Here is a 16,472-nt window from a genome sequence, read left to right on the forward strand (position 1 = left end):
CAGTTTCCAGCTGGCAAAGAGCTAGCGCCTGTCCATTGATAGAAATGTGCTTTTTAACTTATATTAAGGGCTTACAAAACTTAAGGTAGTATTAGTTATAAATCCAAGCTATTAAAACCAAATGCATATAGTAATAATTAAATTCATATTTATATATAGAGTTCCCACTCTAATTTTGTGGCTTAGCACACTTGGTTTTTGCCATCTCTAAGCAGCTGACCGCAACTAGCCGCCAGTGTTGGCAAGCGACGTCAAACGTGTTGGAAAGCCTGTGCAGATTGCACGTGTGCCGCTCAACATTTGTTTTTTGTACTCTATTAATTTCCAAATAATCCGGAGAAATGACGGCCGTAGAGCCAGCGACGAAGAAGAAGCGCATCTCGAAGAAGAACAAATCGGCGTGGCGCAAAACAGACATCCAGGATGTCGAGCAGTTCCTCGAAGATCAGCGCCAGGAAGAGCGCGTTGGGTGAGTTAGCGCGTAAACAATGTGGCCATCCGGAATCTTTAATTTGCGTACTGCTCTCATTACAGAACGTTCGCGGATAAACAGGATGAGGATCTGTTCGTTGTGGATACCAGCCTCCAGAAGACCAAGGCCACCGTTCTGAGCGTGAAACAAAAGCGGAAGCTGAATGCCAAGAAGCCCATGCGCAGCCACCAGGCTCTGGAGAACACATCCAAGGTCCAAGATCCTATTGCCAAGCGGTGAGTTCGCAGCATATCTTTGACAGACGATCTCATTTATCTTGAAATCCCTGCAGCAACCATGTGCGCCAGAAGAAGAACGGACGTAACATCGAGCTGGAGGTCTGCAATCCCACCAAGCCGCGCCATCGCCAGGCCAACAGCGATCGAGCTCAGTACTACGTAAAACTGGAGCAGCGTCTGACCGACAAGAAGAACAAGAAGCTTGCGGTCGAGAAGGACATCTGGCAGGAGGTGGATTTCCGCGACGAGATTCCTGGCCTCAAGGACGAGAAGGGCTGGATCAGTCGCGATCTGGCACTGCACACAGCTGGAAATATTGGCAAGAAGGTGGTAAAAACTCACGCTAGTCTGCACCACAAAACCACCAAAGCCAAGTAAGCACACGATGCTAGGTCTTAAGCAGTCGGGCTTGTAATTGATTGTAATATGTTTTTCAGGAAATTCGAGCTCCCGCATCCGGGCATGAGCTACAATCCCGCACCTGAGGATCATCAGGCGCTTATTGAACAGGTGGTGGAGCGCGAGGAGGGCATCATCAAGAAGGAACAGCACCTTAAGCGCGTGACCACCAGCATGTTCTCCAAGGTGACGCCCGAGGAGAGAGATCGTCGTCGCCTAAAAGAAATGAGCCAAGGCATGGAGGAGGGGGAGGAGGAGGGTAGTGATCTCGATGAGGATGTCCCAACGAATGGGGAGAAAAAGGAGGACGATGATGAAAAGCCCTATCACACAATCAACGCCCCAGTGGAGAACAAAAAGAAGAGCAAGCAAGCTCGCCGCAACGAGCTCAAGCAAAAGGAGCTGTCGCGCCAAACAGAGCTCAAGAGGAAGCTCAAGCAACAGACTGCTGACCTGATACGGTAAGGTTTTAACTAGAGTCGTTGTGGTCCATATAATCTCTATTGTTTCTTCGTGCAGCATCAAATCGATTCGCCACGAGCTAGACGATGAGGAGGAGGACCTGAATGATCTGAAGAAGCGCCGCAAGCAGCGCGCCGAGAAGGCCAAGTTTGAGCCGAAACGCCTGGGGCGTCACAAGTTCGAGGAGCCAGACCTGGACTTAAATCTGCCCGAGGATATCGCCGGAAATCTGCGCAACGTGAAGACAGAGAGCAGTCTGCTGAAGGATCGCTTCCATACGCTGCAACGCAACAATATGTTGCCCACGACGAAGCTCGTCAGCCGCAAGAAGTCCAAGGTCAAGCGCTTCGAGCGCAACAGCCACAAGGAGCCGGGTGTCAGCTATAATGACCTCAAGGAACGGCGCAGGGCGGCCGCCGCTGCAGCCAAGGCTGCTGCCAATATCAAGATATAGTTCAGTTATTAAGGTCTCTTTATTTTTAACGGAGCTTACAACAATATGTACTTTTCTATAGAATTAAAATCCACATTCTTTTTCCCCCCAAACGAACAAAATATGAACCCTAGATCAGGGACTTGCCCTGACTGCGTCTCTGTTTCGGATTGTTCTTCTTTTTCTTCTTGGACAGCGGAGCTGCCAAGTCGCCATCCTCGCGCGGCCCGATTGGCCCATCCAGTCGCTTGACGCCACTGAAAAGAGAGAGAGGCAAATAAGTTATATTTTTCTAACTGAGTAATGTTTATAATAAAAAGAAATTGGAGGAAAATAATTGTAGTAGCACTTTATTACAAAATAGGCGCACCTACCTCTTGACGGAGAGCAGCCCGCTGCCACCGCCTGCTCCGTTTGTTCCCAGCGCCTTGGACCAATCCTCCTCGGTGCCCTTGATTTGGAATTCGTCCAGCTGCTCGGCCTTCAGACGCTTCAGCTCCTTGCGCTGCTGCTTGCTCAGCTTCTGAGCGGTCTGATCCAGCTCCTTGTCGAGGGACAGAGCCAGCGGTTGCAGTTCCTCGCCCTTGGACAGATCCGCCTCACGCAGCATGCCGCCCTCGATGTGCTCCTCAAGGACCGACCGGAAGCACTGATTGCACCGTTTCATGGCATCGAAGAATTTCGCCAACAGCTGGTTACCCGGCATATTCAGCTCCAGACCCAACGCATCCACTGTCTTGCCCTGCACGCCCAGGGCCAAAAGGATGCCCTGCTGCACCAGGTCAAGCTGCAGACCATCTATCCTGCCCTGGAAATACAGCTGGGCAATGTCCGTGAGCAGATCGATGATTAGACGAAACTCGGACTGCTGGCGGGCGTAGCTCTCCAAGCGCTGCAGATCGTGCGGCAAGAAGTAAACATCCAGCATGGGCTTATCGAGGACTTTCAGGGCACTGCCTTCCGTGTCCACGGACTTGTTCTTCAGCAAGGCCAAACAGAGTTTCGTCTCGAACTCCCTGAACGTCTTGCCCATTAACTTGAGTACTCTCCTGCGGAAGTCCTGGTAGTACAGGCCCAGCCAGGGCGTGGCATGCGGCGTGTGCAGCATGATGCAGCTGTGCTCGGCGGTCAGTTCGTTGGATTTCTGGCTCAAGTACACGGGCACAAAGCCGGCGTTCTTCCAGAACTTCAGCAGATCGGAGGTGAGGCCATAGGATGTGCCAATATAGTCCACGTGTTCCGGGACGCGTTCGTGCAAGCGCTGCAGAAGTGTGGGTATACGACTACGTGGCCGGATTTGTTCCTTCAGCAGACTAAGTTCCTCCTCCTCCACTTCCTCGATACCTGGGCGAAAGTATTAAAGGTTTAATTAGAGCATAATAAACCATTTGCGTGCACTCACCTTTTCCAGCATCCTTGCTGGCAGCTGGACCGTCCTCCAGATTAGTGTGCTTTCTTGCATAGTAGTCCTTGAGCAGCTGAATGGCCCGCTTGCCATAGCCCATCCTCTGGTAATTCGGATGCGTGGCTACCCGCACAATGCGAACGCCACACAGCTTGGGGAAGTCTCGATCGCCATACTGCTCGGCTACGTTCCATGGAATCAGGTCGCCCGCCGCCTTCTTGCCCCTGCCCAGGGAATCGCTGATGCTCTGGGCGGAGATCTGACCCTCCAGTGCCACTTGGATAACCACCAATATCTCTGGCAGGGCGTCCATTCGCTGAACCGGACCCAGGAGACAGAAGAGATGATGCGCCGGGGCATCGCTCATCATCTGCAGGTCGTTTGGTGTGTTCTTGTAGTGCGAGGACACATAAATGGAGACCAGGCGATGGAGAAACGCCTCGGCAGCCTTGTGATACGAAAACAGGGCATCCCTGTCCACATAGTACAGTTCACAAGCATCCGGCGTGGGACAACCCGAGCTAATACTCGGCACCGTACTGGCATCCAAGCACAGCAGGTTGATTAGCCACTTTTCTATGTCGTCGTTCTCCTGGTAACGAATCGATTCCTCCAGTTTCAGTGGCGGTCTTGCATTGTTATCCTTTTGCAGCTGGGAAATGAGCTTCAAGCTCAGCGATCTGCCAGTGCCCTCGTATCCATTTATCGTACTGGCCATGAATACCAAATACGGACCGATCATCTTCTTTACCAGCGGCAAAGGAATGGCAGCCGCCTCATCGATCAGCAGAAGATCGGCTGCATTCAGCAGGTGAGTATCGCTGGGAGCTATGTACTGAATGGTCTGCCTGCTGCTCCTCGTTATATTTATTCTTATTATCGCCTTTTTGTAGTCGACATTCGTGGAGCGAATAATAGTGTAGTCGGCATGCTCCTGGTACTCCAAGGCGTCGAAGCCCTTGAGCACAAATTCAAAGAGGGTGATCAAGTTCTCCGGATGCGGCGAGGTCACGTAGACGTTTACATAGCCAAAGGCCACGGCGGCGGCAATCGACAGACCCAGGGCGGCCGATTTACCACGACCACGTGCCGCTGTTAACGACATGGGCGGCTTCAGTTGCTTGTCGACCAGCGCTTCAATGAACTGGGCAACGGCATTGGCCTGATCGTAGGTCTTGCAGAGATTAACCAGTGCTCCTGCCGGTTGAACCGTGAGCAGGCTCTCCTTCAGTTCCTTGAGGCTACCCTCGTTGGGCGATCGACCGGCGTCTGCGGGCTAAAGATTGGAAACAAATGGTATTAGCTGTTTTACAAGATTTACTATAAGCACCAGCTTACATTTACTGGCTCCACGTTGATGGTCTTGGAGCTAAGTGGCAGCACGGTGAGATCATCGTTGACCACCAGACAGCGCTTGCAGTCCGCCAGGGAGAGAATGAGTCGCTCATTGAATCGACAGGTCACCGTCTGATGGGCTTCTGTGCGGAATCGCTTGTGCACATCCATGCTCATGGTGTACAGCTGCTTCAGCGACTGCAGTGTCTTCAGCAGCAGGATGATCAGACCGCCGCCCTCCACCGTTTCCACAGTTCGAGCCAAAAGATTGGGGGTCAGGGCCTCGAAGTCCTGGAGCACACACACGCCGTACGTTCGTCCGAGGACTGCGTGCGTCTCGGAGTAGTATCTGCCGTGAATGGTGGTGGCCACTCGGAAGGAATCGAACAGGTCCGCCTCATTGACGTCCACTTTGCCGACAGCAATCTTCTTCGCTCGCTTTTTGCCATGACTAAAAATGTATCTAGTTAGCTGACTTTCTGTGTAATAATTGGACAGGTGGATACTCACTTGGAGATGGCCTCGTCCTTGTTCTTGTAGCACCACAGGACCGTGGGTCGCGCCTTGACCGTCGACTTGGTCAGGATGTCGTAGAGAATGGGAACCTGGTCGCGCGCCTTGTCCCCGATGACGATGAACATGGTTCGGTGGCCCAGCTTGACCCCGTTCTCGATCATCACGCGTATCCGGTTGTCTATTTTCTTCTTCACCATCTTGCGGCTGTTCTGCGTTCACTTTTCACTTAAAAACTTCGGTTTTCCGAAGTAAATAATGCAAATGAAATTGCTGCCCGTTCAAAATGCACGTGTGCGGTTTAGAGATGGGCGCTTTGTCGATAGTCGCGACTCAGCTACAATGTCACGGCAATCGTCAATCATATTGCCATTGTGAAATTCACATGAATGTAGTTTACATGCAAGTCTTAAATGGTAGACTACGAATGGTATTTGTATTGATGTCTGTAAGAAGGCCGCTTGAATTTTTACCAATGCGATTTTTATAAAAAATTCCCGATTAACACCACATTCGATGTTTTGAGTCAATGCGATACATCTATCGAGCAGTTGTGCATCTCTAATTCCCAAGCGCACGTTTGTCAAAACAGAACATTTGATTGCTGTCGAGGATTAGCATTAATTCAAGATGTCCTCGTGGAAGAATGCGTCGAAAAGCAACCAGAAGGTGCACAGGGAGCGCCACCAGCCGGAGGCGCGCCAGCACCTGGGATTCCTGGAGAAGAAGAAGGACTACAAGAAGCGTGCCATCGACGCACAGAAAAAGCAGAAGACCCTGAAGCTATTGTACCGCCGGGCGCAGAACAAGAATCCCGATGAGTTCTACCACCACATGATCAACTCCAAGCTGTCCAACGATGAGCACCACGAGAAGGACAAGAAGGACGAGCACACGCCGGAGCAACTGGCGCTCATGCAGACGCAGGACCTCAAGTACGTGGTGATGAAGCGCACCATGGAGCGCAAGAAGATCGAACGCCTGAAGGCCTCGCTGGTGGACGTGGATGCCATAGCGGAAGCGAAAAACAAACGTATCACCTTTGACGAAGACGGATACACAGATTTGGACCTGGGCAACTGGATCTTAAAGGATGATGATGAGGACGAGGAGGAAAAGAAGAGGAAATCGGTAGGTGATCTCCCGCTTTAAAACCAACAAGGTTGAATGTTTTTGTGGGAAACTAATTTATAATTGGTATTATATTTATGACTTATGATGCATAATTTTTTTAGAAACCAACTGAACCAAACCCCTCCAAACAGCAGCGCATCAACGAGCTGAAGAAACGCGAGCAGCGTGAAAGGGAACTCGCCATCGTCCAGGAGAAGATTCAGCTGCAGAACGCCCTCAAGCAGCCACGTCTTCTGAAGCCGAAGAAAATAAAGGCCGGAACCAAGGACGGTGCGCCCGTCTACAAGTTCCGCTACGAACGCAAGAAATAGGATGGTCTTGTTCCCCTTTAGTTAATAAAGCAATTAAGTGTTAGTTGAAGACTTTTGACAAAACTATGATTTTTATTGGCTTGGAGTAAGCATCAACATTTGCAAAAAATGGGAAGGAATTACATTTCCAATTCGCAATTTTGAATGCAATTCAAATGCAATTAACTAGCTCAATAACGTATTGCATTTTACTTTTTTGGCCATTAATTCGAATATTCTGATCAGAATATTCGTTATCCGAACGGGTGTGTAACTTGGCTAAGAGCTTTTTCAGATTCGTTAAACATTTAACGAAATTTAGATCTTTCCAAGACACTGACCAAATTTAGTGCATGTTTCGTTAAGTTAGGTACGCTTAGCCAAGTCATAACCACATTTTCAAACTGCCAGTTTTTAAACATTAGTAATGTTTTATTTAAAAAGTCAGCTTTTTTTGTGAAGACAATTTTTTTTTAAATTCATTCTTCTTATTTCCGAGCAACATTTCAAGACTATTATTGTATATTTGGTCTTGCAAGTTACTGTATACAACATATGCTTGCAATATTCAATGTAACTTTTATATGTTTGTCTTTTGTAAAAATAAGCAACCGGCTGCAACTTTTGGAATTGAAAACCGCAGGCGACAGACAACCGGGCAAACACTCCCCGTATCTTTTCTATTTTTTGTTTGCCTGCTGGTCCTTGTTTTCCCCGATTAAAAACATATGACACCATTTTGATGAGTCGCGCATTTTGGCACGCCAAATTATGCATAAAATAGATGGCTATGTTGACACTTTCCACAACAATAGATGGCTCGAGAGCGGCGTTAAGGGGATGGAAGGGATGGGATCGGGTCGGATCCGCGGTGTACGGCTCACCTAATCGGACTTGTCACGAGTGCATCACAACAAACAGGGCTCATCGGGGATGAAGTTGAGGATGGGTCCGAATGGTAACGCAAAACCTGCACAGATTTTTTAACTAGCATCAATTGGGTTTGTAATTTGAAACTTAACTGCCAAACTGCGAGGGGTGCAGGCAAAATGGGATTGGGATTGGGTATGAGAATGGAAATGGTATTGTGATTGCGGTGGGCACATGTGTGTGACTGCTCTGGATGAATGTGCATGCAACTGGGGTGGCAGTGTATTCTTTTTTTTCTATTTTGTTTGCCTTTCTGGGGGCGGGCAGGTCAAGGTTTCCCTGAATATTAGTTGCCTCCGACAATGGACATGGCAAATTCCCGCTAAAGTGTTTGCTTCAAACCGAATTTAACGGATATAATTACAGAATGGCAAGGGCATGCGAAGTCAAGCCCCAGCTAATAACGATTGGTAGGTAATTTATAAATGATTGTTCATATAATCATAAAAAAAACCTAAAAAATGGTTAGTTGTATTTGGGAAAAGGATTTATTTCTATGACTTTTAATATTACATATGCTGCAAACGGATGGGTAAGGGAATATAAAATGGATTATGGTATGGATTCATTCAAAAGCTAAAGTATATATAGCGATATCCATGTTGATTTAATGTTCTTTCGTAGATCAGAATACTTATAAATATGTATAGATTGATTATATCTAAAACATTTCGAATAGCAACAAAAATTGTTAGCACACACTTCACCTAACTTCCCACGTTGCAGTCCACAAAAAAGGATATGAGAATGTTTGGAGTCCTGTTCCCAAAAAAGGATTATGCATTCATTGTAAGCTCGTTAAATCGCGTTGTGTTCGTGTGTGTGTGTGTGAGAATGAATTGCGTGAAATATTTTTTTCGGCGCACTTTTCCGCTTTAAAGGAAAAAAGACGCTGAAGTGAAATGCGAGGTGGGGGAAAGCGGAGAGCGGTTCCCATGTCAAATGCACACGATTCACGCGTGTCCGGGGCGGCGAAGCGGTGAATTAAGATATTTACGCTAACAAAACCATCAATGATGGAAGGTTGGACCAGTCCCTTTCATCCCAGATCAGATCCACACGCGCAGATAGGCGGCCCTCGCCCAGAGCGGAACTCCAGAGCTGCAGACCTCCAGAACTGCAGAAATCCAGGGACCAAGAGCTGCGCTGAACCTGGTCGGTGACATCTACTCAGGAACACGCGCTGAGTTGTCAGGTTGCGCTTATCACGGCGGCCCAGTCGCCCAGTTCCTGACGGCCTTACTCCTTATCGGGGGTGTCGACTTCGGTTTTTGGATGGGCGGGCGACTGGCGGGACACGTGCGGTCACGTGACCGGCGCGGCAAACTTTTACACGTGCCTTACACCACGACCAGAGCCAAAAAACCAGACGCTAAGGTTACACAGAGAGAAATACTCAACGCAACAGAAATTCTAAATAATGTTCTAGCATCAGAAGCATACAATGCTGTAAGAAACCTTAAGCTTTAGTTGGAATAACCCAGCATTAAAAAAGGATTTAGTTTTTAAAGAAGAAACTGTGAACCTTATGAGATAGTATTTGTATTATTGTAAGATACAAAAGTAGCTCAATTTTTGCACAGTGCACAGTTTCCTTGTGAAGCGACGTCGATGTTTCCGTTCAATGTCACGGTTCTGGGGGCGGCTAGTGACTGCGTTTTGGCTGTGGGCGTGGCACTTGCTTGGGAACCGGATGCACGGCTAATGTGCAGGGGGAAAGGGGGAAAGGGGTTTCGGAGGCAGTCCGGAGATGTCATTTGCAAGCCAATTCCAGATTGATAAACAAATTACGGGGATTTGACGCGAGTGGGCGAGTGCGCTGTCGGGGGGCGTGGCTGGGAACTGAAGAACGCTGGGATCAAACAATTGCTAAGTGCATAAAAGCCATTATAATTCAGCCGTCAAATAAATCATTACAATTACGCTGCTATTGTTTTTCAATTTCTTTCGAATTACTTACCTGTTATGCATTTGAATGACATTCAATTAACAAATAATGTGAAGCAAAATATTAAAAATTAAGTTACAGCTTAAAGTACCTTGAAAAAATATGCATTTTCACAGAATTCTCCAATAATGAGAATGTCATACATCGCTGAACTTGTAACTACATTTTCAATCAATGATGCACAATATTTATAATTATATTTTTTCCAGTCTTTGCTAACTTTCGCAATATCAATCTTTAAAAATGTGCTAAAGTTTGTACTAAAATGTATGTTCTCTTAATAATTATAGCTGTGCAATTCCTTATGACCAAGATGCAGCTAAAAACATTAAATAAGAATGTTAGCTATTAACTTTTTTTAAAACAGAATAATCGGTCGTGGGAAGGTGACAACCCTGTCACGACATTTGCGTTAGACTAACTGTCTGTCATCATAGTTACAGTTATGATTTACCTGCCATCAGAGGCACCTTATAAGTAACACGACAACGGGGAAGCAAACCAAAAAAAAAGAATACAAAATACAAAACCACCCCGTAAAAACCTAAATGGAAACCCGAAAAAGCGGGCACGCGTCAGTTGGCAACGATCCCTAACAATCCGTTGGAAAAACATAAACGAGTTGAGTGAGTGAAACGAGCCCAACCTGAGCCATTAATACAAACGCCAACTGGCAAGTCAACAGGCGCACTAGACAAATCCCATAAGCAAATTCGGTTCACGCAGTTACCCCCCGTCGCAGTGCGGAGACCCCGAGACTTCAGGCCCCGGATCCCAACCCGTATCCGCATCCGCATCCGAATCCGAATCCGAGCAGGACGAGGACTATGAATCTGAAGGACTACCGCACTGGAGTGCAACCCTGTTACTTTCCGTAAGTCGCAATCGTACATGGACTTTTTATTGGGCGAGTTAACTTTGAAGTGTCGCTGTTTATGGATGGCCTGATGAGCGATGCTCAACTAGCTAGTTTATGGACATCGCTGGCTATTTTGACAGAAGTTTTCAAGTCAAAAGAGAATCGAAGCATTTGTATCAACCTAAAAAGTTCTGGTTTAGATTTTTCATTATCAAGAGAACTGCTTAACATTTAGTGTTAACTACTAGCTCAAATGTTCAGTTTTCCATAAAAAGCCAAGTAAACAACATATAGAAATCATTATCCTATCCTAGAAATCATCTCTCAGTCAGCTTGTTTCGTAATCGGAATTGACAGTGTGAGACTAACCCCTAAATTGACCTTTAAAACTCCCAAATGCGCAATTTATCATTTCCTCACCAGAAAACACCGTGCGCACACTTTCAAAATTCCCAGTGCGAAGGGGGTTTGCTCCGTCGATGTGGAAATGGATGTGGATGAGCATTTTTGACATGGCAGACGATGTCGACGAGTGCCATCAATCGTTTAGACCACGACGCCGGGCGTTGGCGATGGCGATAGCGACAAATCTGATATGAGATTGGGAGTCGGATGAGGATGCGGATGCGGATGAGGATGAGGATGCGGACTCAGATGCGTCCCCGGTCGAGGATTATGTGCGTGTAAAGCGCACACCCACAAAAATGCCACCCCTTCCGCCAGCTACCTACCCAGCTACCAAGTCCCGAGGGACACTCAAAGCAGCCGGAAGTGGTTATGCTAAATAAGAAATGTAAATTTAGTTAATTTTCTAACAAAATATGTTTTACTCGAATGTAAACTATTTCTAGGTGTATAAGAACAATCCACATATTATGTGCTAAGATATTTAAATCGATAAAGCTATTAAGCTTTAGTTTTGATAACTCCCAGTTTGATTTGAGCCATCTATTTCTTCCAGTGCATCTTGACTGATGTGAATGGGCATTGCGGTCAGAAGAAGTTGTGGGCATTTGGGCGCCGGAATGGAAAAGGGTTTGCAAACTAGCGGAAGCAGTTTGACCAGAGGTGAGCAGGGCAAAGTTCATTTGGATTTATTCCGCAATGAATGGCCCTTGGTTTGCAAATTAGAATGGACTTTTCGGTTAATTACAAACGGGAGATGGAGAATTAATCATCATAGGAGTTCGTCACTGAAGTGAGAAGTACAAATTTTAAGATGTAGCTTCCAATCAAATCAAATCGCTTTCATTTCCCATTTAAATGCCTCATCTTAAAGTAAACCCTACATCTACTGCCATGTTAACTGGCGCCGTTGAAGGTCCTTGCTTCCATTCGCCCATGTTGATCCTCTTAAAATCTGGTTAGCCATTATAAAGTATCGTACCCCAAGTGGCAACTTCGATACACGTTTTTTTTTGTTTCCTTTTTTTTTTGGATGTTAGTTTTTGTCATGTAGAGCTCAACAACTTTGGCTGGCTTTTCGGGTTGGATTATTGGTTGTGGGATTTGGGTTTTTGAGACCCCGGAATAGGGATTGGTATTGCGATTGGGATTGGGGTAAAGTGGTAACAAGCATTTGGGCACTAATCTGGGGGAGTGTGAGTGTGGCACATGTGCGAGCGTGTAACCCATTTGGTACACCAACAAGAGGTCACCGCCCACCACCCACCGCCCACCGCCCACCGCCCACCGCCCATGGCCACCTGTTCGGGCGCACCATTCCCCTCAGCAGGTGGCCTTCGGTACTGTTGCCATTCTTCTTCCCCCTTTTGCTGCAACTCCTGTTGTTCGGCTGGCAAGAAAAAGTGTGAACAACATTTTTCATAAATTTAACCAAACACGTTAAGGGGAATGGAGCAGGGGGAGGGGAGGGGTTTGTACAGAACAATGAAAACAATAGAGCGAACAAGAGCAATAACAATAAACGATAGATATTTACCGCAGCAGGGAACCCGCCCGAAAAAGTAACAGAGGTGAGGGAAAGGGGGGGAGGGCGAGGCTGGGGAAGGTTATGGCGAACCCTCGAGTCCTTTGATACACCAGGGACTTGACTCGCGCCGTCCCTGTCGCACCCAGTCGTCCTTGCCGGGGGAGACAATAACAAACCAATTACAGTTAGATTGGCCGCATATTAAAAATCGAATGAGAAACACATCTGTCGCTCTTGTGTCTGCTAGTCCCTCGAACCCTGGAACCCTCGCCCTCATCCGCATCCACATCCTCATTGCCATCCGCCTCCTTGCCCCCCTGGAGGCTGGCACCCCTACGCCACTGGGCTCTACACCGCGCGAAAAAAAGTTACCCATACGAAATTGTTCATTTTTCTATAAAAACTATATATATATATATTAAACTATTAAGTTTCGTTTACCAATAATAAGCAAAATATTAGATTCATTATAAACTTGAACAAATATAAATATGTATAATATTTGATAATATATAGATAATAATATATATATAATATATGGTATGTAAATATCATTTATGAACTTGTGCACTACTTAGACTTTAATTATAATGGCTTTCATTTTAGGAACTATTTACACATATAGCATATTAAATTAAACACACTATTTTGCCTGCAAAGAAATTAAACTATAATTTTTTTCCAGTGTATAGATTCCCCTTTGCTCCGTTTGCTTTCCTTTTTTTGGCAACTGTTTCGAAAAAATGGTTATAAGCGCAAAGCTGCGGGGTTGTGAATTCTCCAAGGGGAAGGCGTCTTCAGCGAAGGGGGCGTGGCACACAGCGGGCGATCGTTGCCGCGGGAGGGGGGCGGGGTATGTTAGGCAGGGGGTGGACTCGGCAAAAAGCAAACTACAAATAAAATATGATTATGAAATGATTATTATAATTATGCTGGCATCTTCACAGATGTTGTTGCCGTTAACTGTGACCACGCCCCCACACACAACGCGCCTCCTGCCCCGCACCGCTAGTCCCACCCTCCCCCCTGCCGACCATCCCCCCCCTTGTGATTCCACCAAACACAAGCGAGCTGGTTAATAATAAGCTGAAATTAGGGCGTGCTGGGAAAAAAGTCTCCATTCGCGTACACAAAGAGAAATTGTGTGGCTGTGGGTTTCTATATAATTTGTTTTAATCACATTAACATAATTTTAATAACAAATTAGATGCTTTACCTTTTCAGTTGTCAAACTATGCTGCAAATCTTTTCCAGTGTACTCAAGTTCAGAGCAAAAGAAGCTTCTTCTTCATTTTGTCCCAAAAAGATCTCTAAGAAGCAGCGCATCGCAGAATTCCCACATATTTTCTTTCATATTGTGCCTCCCAAAAGGCGTGGGTGAAGTGGGCGACGGTTGTGGTGGGGGGCGTGGCGCGCGAGTGAGCGTGTGTGTGTCTGTGTGTGTGTATGCCTTTGTGTCCTGATTATTAGCAGAGGAGGCGTTGAAAATCCTCTTAAGGTAAACTGTGCATTATTAATGAAGTGCAGGACTCGCAAAGAGCGAAAGGGAAAACGAAAGGTCGACGGGAAGGGGTCGTATTTGTTTGGGTTTTCACTTTTGTTCATCGGGGTCATGGGCTGAAACAATGGCTGAAACACAGCTGAATATCATAGACGGAAAGCTTAATGTGAATAGTTAAGTGGCATTAGGGGGAAAGAGCCAGTATAACATCGAATTTTCGGTTCAAATAATAGAGTATAGAATTTTTTAGAACGCTCACCTAACATTTTAAAATTCAGCTAGAAGAATGCATCTGTAAACTATCAATTCAAAGCACGTGTACCCTGTGAAGGACCTACTTCAGTGTTCAGCACTTTCCCAGGATAATACTCTGTGCGGTCGGAGGGCGAAAAGAGATCCTCTGCCAACAACTAATCGAATTAATCGCTTAGACCCAGTGAGGCTTATAACCACCTAATCAGATGAGAACCGCAGATGAGAATTTATTCCTGGCCGCATCGCAATCTGGTTATAATCTCGCGCTGATTACAATGGTCAGCGGCCTTAGCCTTTTTTGTTTTTCCTTTTTTTTTTGCCTGGGAAGTGAAGTGCGAGATTGGATTCCGCCTGGCGCACCCACTTCATAGGTAGAGATGCCCCTTCCACCTTTCGCCACCCAGCAAATAAAAGTTCAATCAACTGAAATTTTCTTCAAACTCTCCCCGGAACTCAAGCCAATAATTCACCTGCTCAACTCGCCGCCGCCTGGTGTCCGTTTTGGCCACTGTTTAATATTATAAGTAATTCACCTTTTTAGCCCCGCCCCCTTGGCAGGTGGTGGCTCCCCGCCCCGTGGAAATGGGGGATTGGGAAGCGTTTTCGCCGCCTGTTTTGTGATGTGGAAACGATGCGCATAAAATCAGCGGCGCGTATGGCAGGAAGAAAGGGGGGGTGGTGGCCAAAAGGGGGGGTCTTAAGAGTACAGGGTCGTTCAAGGGGAGGGGGGGGGGTTCTTGTGGAAGGAGCAGGAGGTTGTCGACACCAAAGCAGCCTGGCAAGAAGTCCAGACGGTAGAGTACATAGTACAAAAGAGGTTCAGTTACGAGAAAAATATTAATATTAAAATATTAAAAAAATAAAAAATTTATATTATTATTATATAATATAAAAATAATAGAATATATATTTATTATATATTTAATTTACAAATTGAAAATCTTGTATTATAACTTATATAACTTCAGGTGCATTTCTTTTTTATTAAGAAAATAATAATGATATAACATATGATTATAAAACATTTAAGTTCCTTATAATTTCATTTTAGATCGAATACCACCCCCCTTTTTCGCGCAGTGTAGTTGTCCGTTCGCCAGTCCTTCGTATCAATCAAAACAACGCGAACGGAGGCGCAGCGAAGTGAACGGCCAGCGGGACGGACAAGCGGAAGGACGGACGGACGTTAGCCAAAGATTTGACATGGATCAGTAATCTAATGCCAGATTACGTATACGCATGGCGGGACCCGCAAACTTTGGACCCTGCCAACCAACCATCTAACCATCCAGCCATCCATCCATCCAGCCAACCAACCAACCTCCTTGTCGTCTGTCTGCGGCTATGTGGCTGCGTACCCCAAATGCCACGCCCCCCTCCCGGACAGCAGCCGCCCGCAGTGTCCCACTACGCCCTCTTGGAAGCCGAAAGAGCGACAAACGCATCCGAAACCAAACCAAACCAAAACCAAAACCGAACTGAGCTCAGCTGAACTGAACTGAACTGAACTATAGCGAACCGAGAGCCGGCATGAATGAATGGATGAATGAGCTCAGCCCGGCTCAGCGCAGCTCCGAGGAAATCCCGAGGTACTGGGAGCTGGGATCGAAGAGATGAGAGCCTGGGAAAGGCGCAGGTGCACTGAGATAAACTGGGGGGGAGTTTGAGTATATAATATGATGTGATATAACTTTACAAAATTGCATTTTATGTTTGCAATAATGTTTATTTTTTAAAATTTATTTTAACGTTTCTAAAAATTTGCTTACATATTTAACTGAGCACATTTTCTCTCAGTGCTTGTCTAACCATGGCCGTTTCTGTCAGTTTGTCAGTGTGTTCAGCCAGTCGAGAGTTTATATCGACGATGACTGCGCTGATATAGCGAAGGAAACACGACGCACCGAGGAGCTCCATCGTTGGCTGTCTGCTGACCCCCGCTCCTCTAGCCGCTGTCTTCTGTCTTCCGTCTCAGACTCAGAATCCGAATCCGAATCAGAATCTGAATCTGAAGCTGAATCCGAGGGCTTGGCACGCACACAGGTATGTCGACGCACACACACAGATACTCGCACCGATTGGCGTTTGGCAAGTTTTATGCTTGTTTGGGCCCGATTTCGGTTAACCCCGTTGTCGGCGACCTCCGTGTTACCCTCGCATAAAGTTATTACGCCAAGAGGTCGAGGGCTGGGGTCAAAGGTAACTGACGATGTAGAGGCTACACAGTTATTTTAGGCCTTTTTTTTGGCCTTTAAAAATAATAATGTAAAGATAGTTTAGTTATATAGATAATCAAGTATGTTTTGCTCTGAAATATGTAATAATTACATAAATACTACTTCTAGTTATCAAGCGCAACGGATA

The 16,472-nt window shown here is 46.3% G+C and overlaps 3 protein-coding genes and 1 long non-coding RNA gene across 8 annotated transcripts; 3 read left to right on the forward strand and 1 right to left on the reverse strand.

Moving 5' to 3' along the window:
* The first annotated feature begins 238 nt into the window (after window positions 1–238).
* Window positions 239–2,122, forward strand: LOC6725477 (ribosome biogenesis protein NOP53). Its single transcript, XM_002106457.4, has 5 exons — window positions 239–469; window positions 535–708; window positions 765–1,085; window positions 1,149–1,571; window positions 1,630–2,122. Exons 1-5 carry the CDS (start codon window positions 342–344, stop codon window positions 2,024–2,026), a joined length of 1,443 nt encoding a protein of 480 aa, XP_002106493.2. The 5' UTR covers window positions 239–341; the 3' UTR covers window positions 2,027–2,122.
* Window positions 2,027–5,609, reverse strand: LOC6725478 (RNA cytidine acetyltransferase). Of its 2 annotated transcripts, none has more exons than XM_016172838.3 (5): window positions 5,256–5,608; window positions 4,749–5,196; window positions 3,408–4,686; window positions 2,380–3,349; window positions 2,027–2,262 (listed from the first exon to the last, which is right to left on the reverse strand). In XM_016172838.3, exons 1-5 carry the CDS (start codon window positions 5,456–5,458, stop codon window positions 2,136–2,138), a joined length of 3,027 nt encoding a protein of 1,008 aa, XP_016038587.1. In that variant the 5' UTR covers window positions 5,459–5,608; the 3' UTR covers window positions 2,027–2,135. The 2 variants fall into 2 exon arrangements, with proteins under 2 accessions (XP_016038587.1, XP_016038588.1); XM_016172839.3 differs by having other exon boundaries at window positions 2,191–2,262; window positions 2,376–3,349; window positions 5,256–5,609.
* A 170-nt stretch (window positions 5,610–5,779) lies between these two features.
* Window positions 5,780–6,766, forward strand: LOC6725479 (probable U3 small nucleolar RNA-associated protein 11). Its single transcript, XM_002106459.3, has 2 exons — window positions 5,780–6,389; window positions 6,494–6,766. Exons 1-2 carry the CDS (start codon window positions 5,889–5,891, stop codon window positions 6,701–6,703), a joined length of 711 nt encoding a protein of 236 aa, XP_002106495.1. The 5' UTR covers window positions 5,780–5,888; the 3' UTR covers window positions 6,704–6,766.
* A 3,220-nt stretch (window positions 6,767–9,986) lies between these two features.
* Window positions 9,987–15,779, forward strand: LOC27207165. 4 transcript variants are annotated; one of them, XR_006542087.1, is made up of 5 exons: window positions 9,987–10,186; window positions 10,246–10,434; window positions 10,734–10,777; window positions 10,843–11,487; window positions 15,160–15,779. It is a non-coding gene; the product is annotated as an uncharacterized LOC27207165 (long non-coding RNA). The 4 variants fall into 4 exon arrangements; XR_001600308.3 differs by lacking the exon at window positions 10,734–10,777 and having other exon boundaries at window positions 9,990–10,186; window positions 10,843–11,212; window positions 11,271–11,487; XR_005544622.2 differs by lacking the exon at window positions 10,734–10,777 and having other exon boundaries at window positions 9,989–10,186.
* The last annotated feature ends 693 nt before the right edge of the window (window positions 15,780–16,472 follow it).

The sequence above is a fragment of the Drosophila simulans genome, chromosome X, assembly GCF_016746395.2.
Source record: "Drosophila simulans strain w501 chromosome X, Prin_Dsim_3.1, whole genome shotgun sequence".
Classification (NCBI taxonomy): Eukaryota; Metazoa; Arthropoda; class Insecta; order Diptera; family Drosophilidae; genus Drosophila; species Drosophila simulans.

What these genes read in the sequence shown, in the direction of transcription:
- LOC6725478 (XM_016172838.3), bottom strand. Translation starts at nt 5,458, where the DNA reads ATGGTGAAGAAGAAAATAGACAACCGGATACGCGTGATGATCGAGAAC. An exon ending in AAGGACGAGGCCATCTCCAA is followed by an intron (nt 5,197 to 5,255) that starts GTGAGTATCCAC and finishes ATACATTTTTAG; the next exon opens with TCATGGCAAAAAGCGAGCGA. An exon ending in CAGCAAGGATGCTGGAAAAG is followed by an intron (nt 3,350 to 3,407) that starts GTGAGTGCACGC and finishes ACTTTCGCCCAG; the next exon opens with GTATCGAGGAAGTGGAGGAG.
- LOC6725479 (XM_002106459.3), top strand. Translation starts at nt 5,889, where the DNA reads ATGTCCTCGTGGAAGAATGCGTCGAAAAGCAACCAGAAGGTGCACAGG. An exon ending in AGGAAAAGAAGAGGAAATCG is followed by an intron (nt 6,390 to 6,493) that starts GTAGGTGATCTC and finishes TAATTTTTTTAG; the next exon opens with AAACCAACTGAACCAAACCC.
- LOC6725477 (XM_002106457.4), top strand. Translation starts at nt 342, where the DNA reads ATGACGGCCGTAGAGCCAGCGACGAAGAAGAAGCGCATCTCGAAGAAG. An exon ending in CGCCAGGAAGAGCGCGTTGG is followed by an intron (nt 470 to 534) that starts GTGAGTTAGCGC and finishes CTCTCATTACAG; the next exon opens with AACGTTCGCGGATAAACAGG. An exon ending in CACAAAACCACCAAAGCCAA is followed by an intron (nt 1,086 to 1,148) that starts GTAAGCACACGA and finishes TATGTTTTTCAG; the next exon opens with GAAATTCGAGCTCCCGCATC.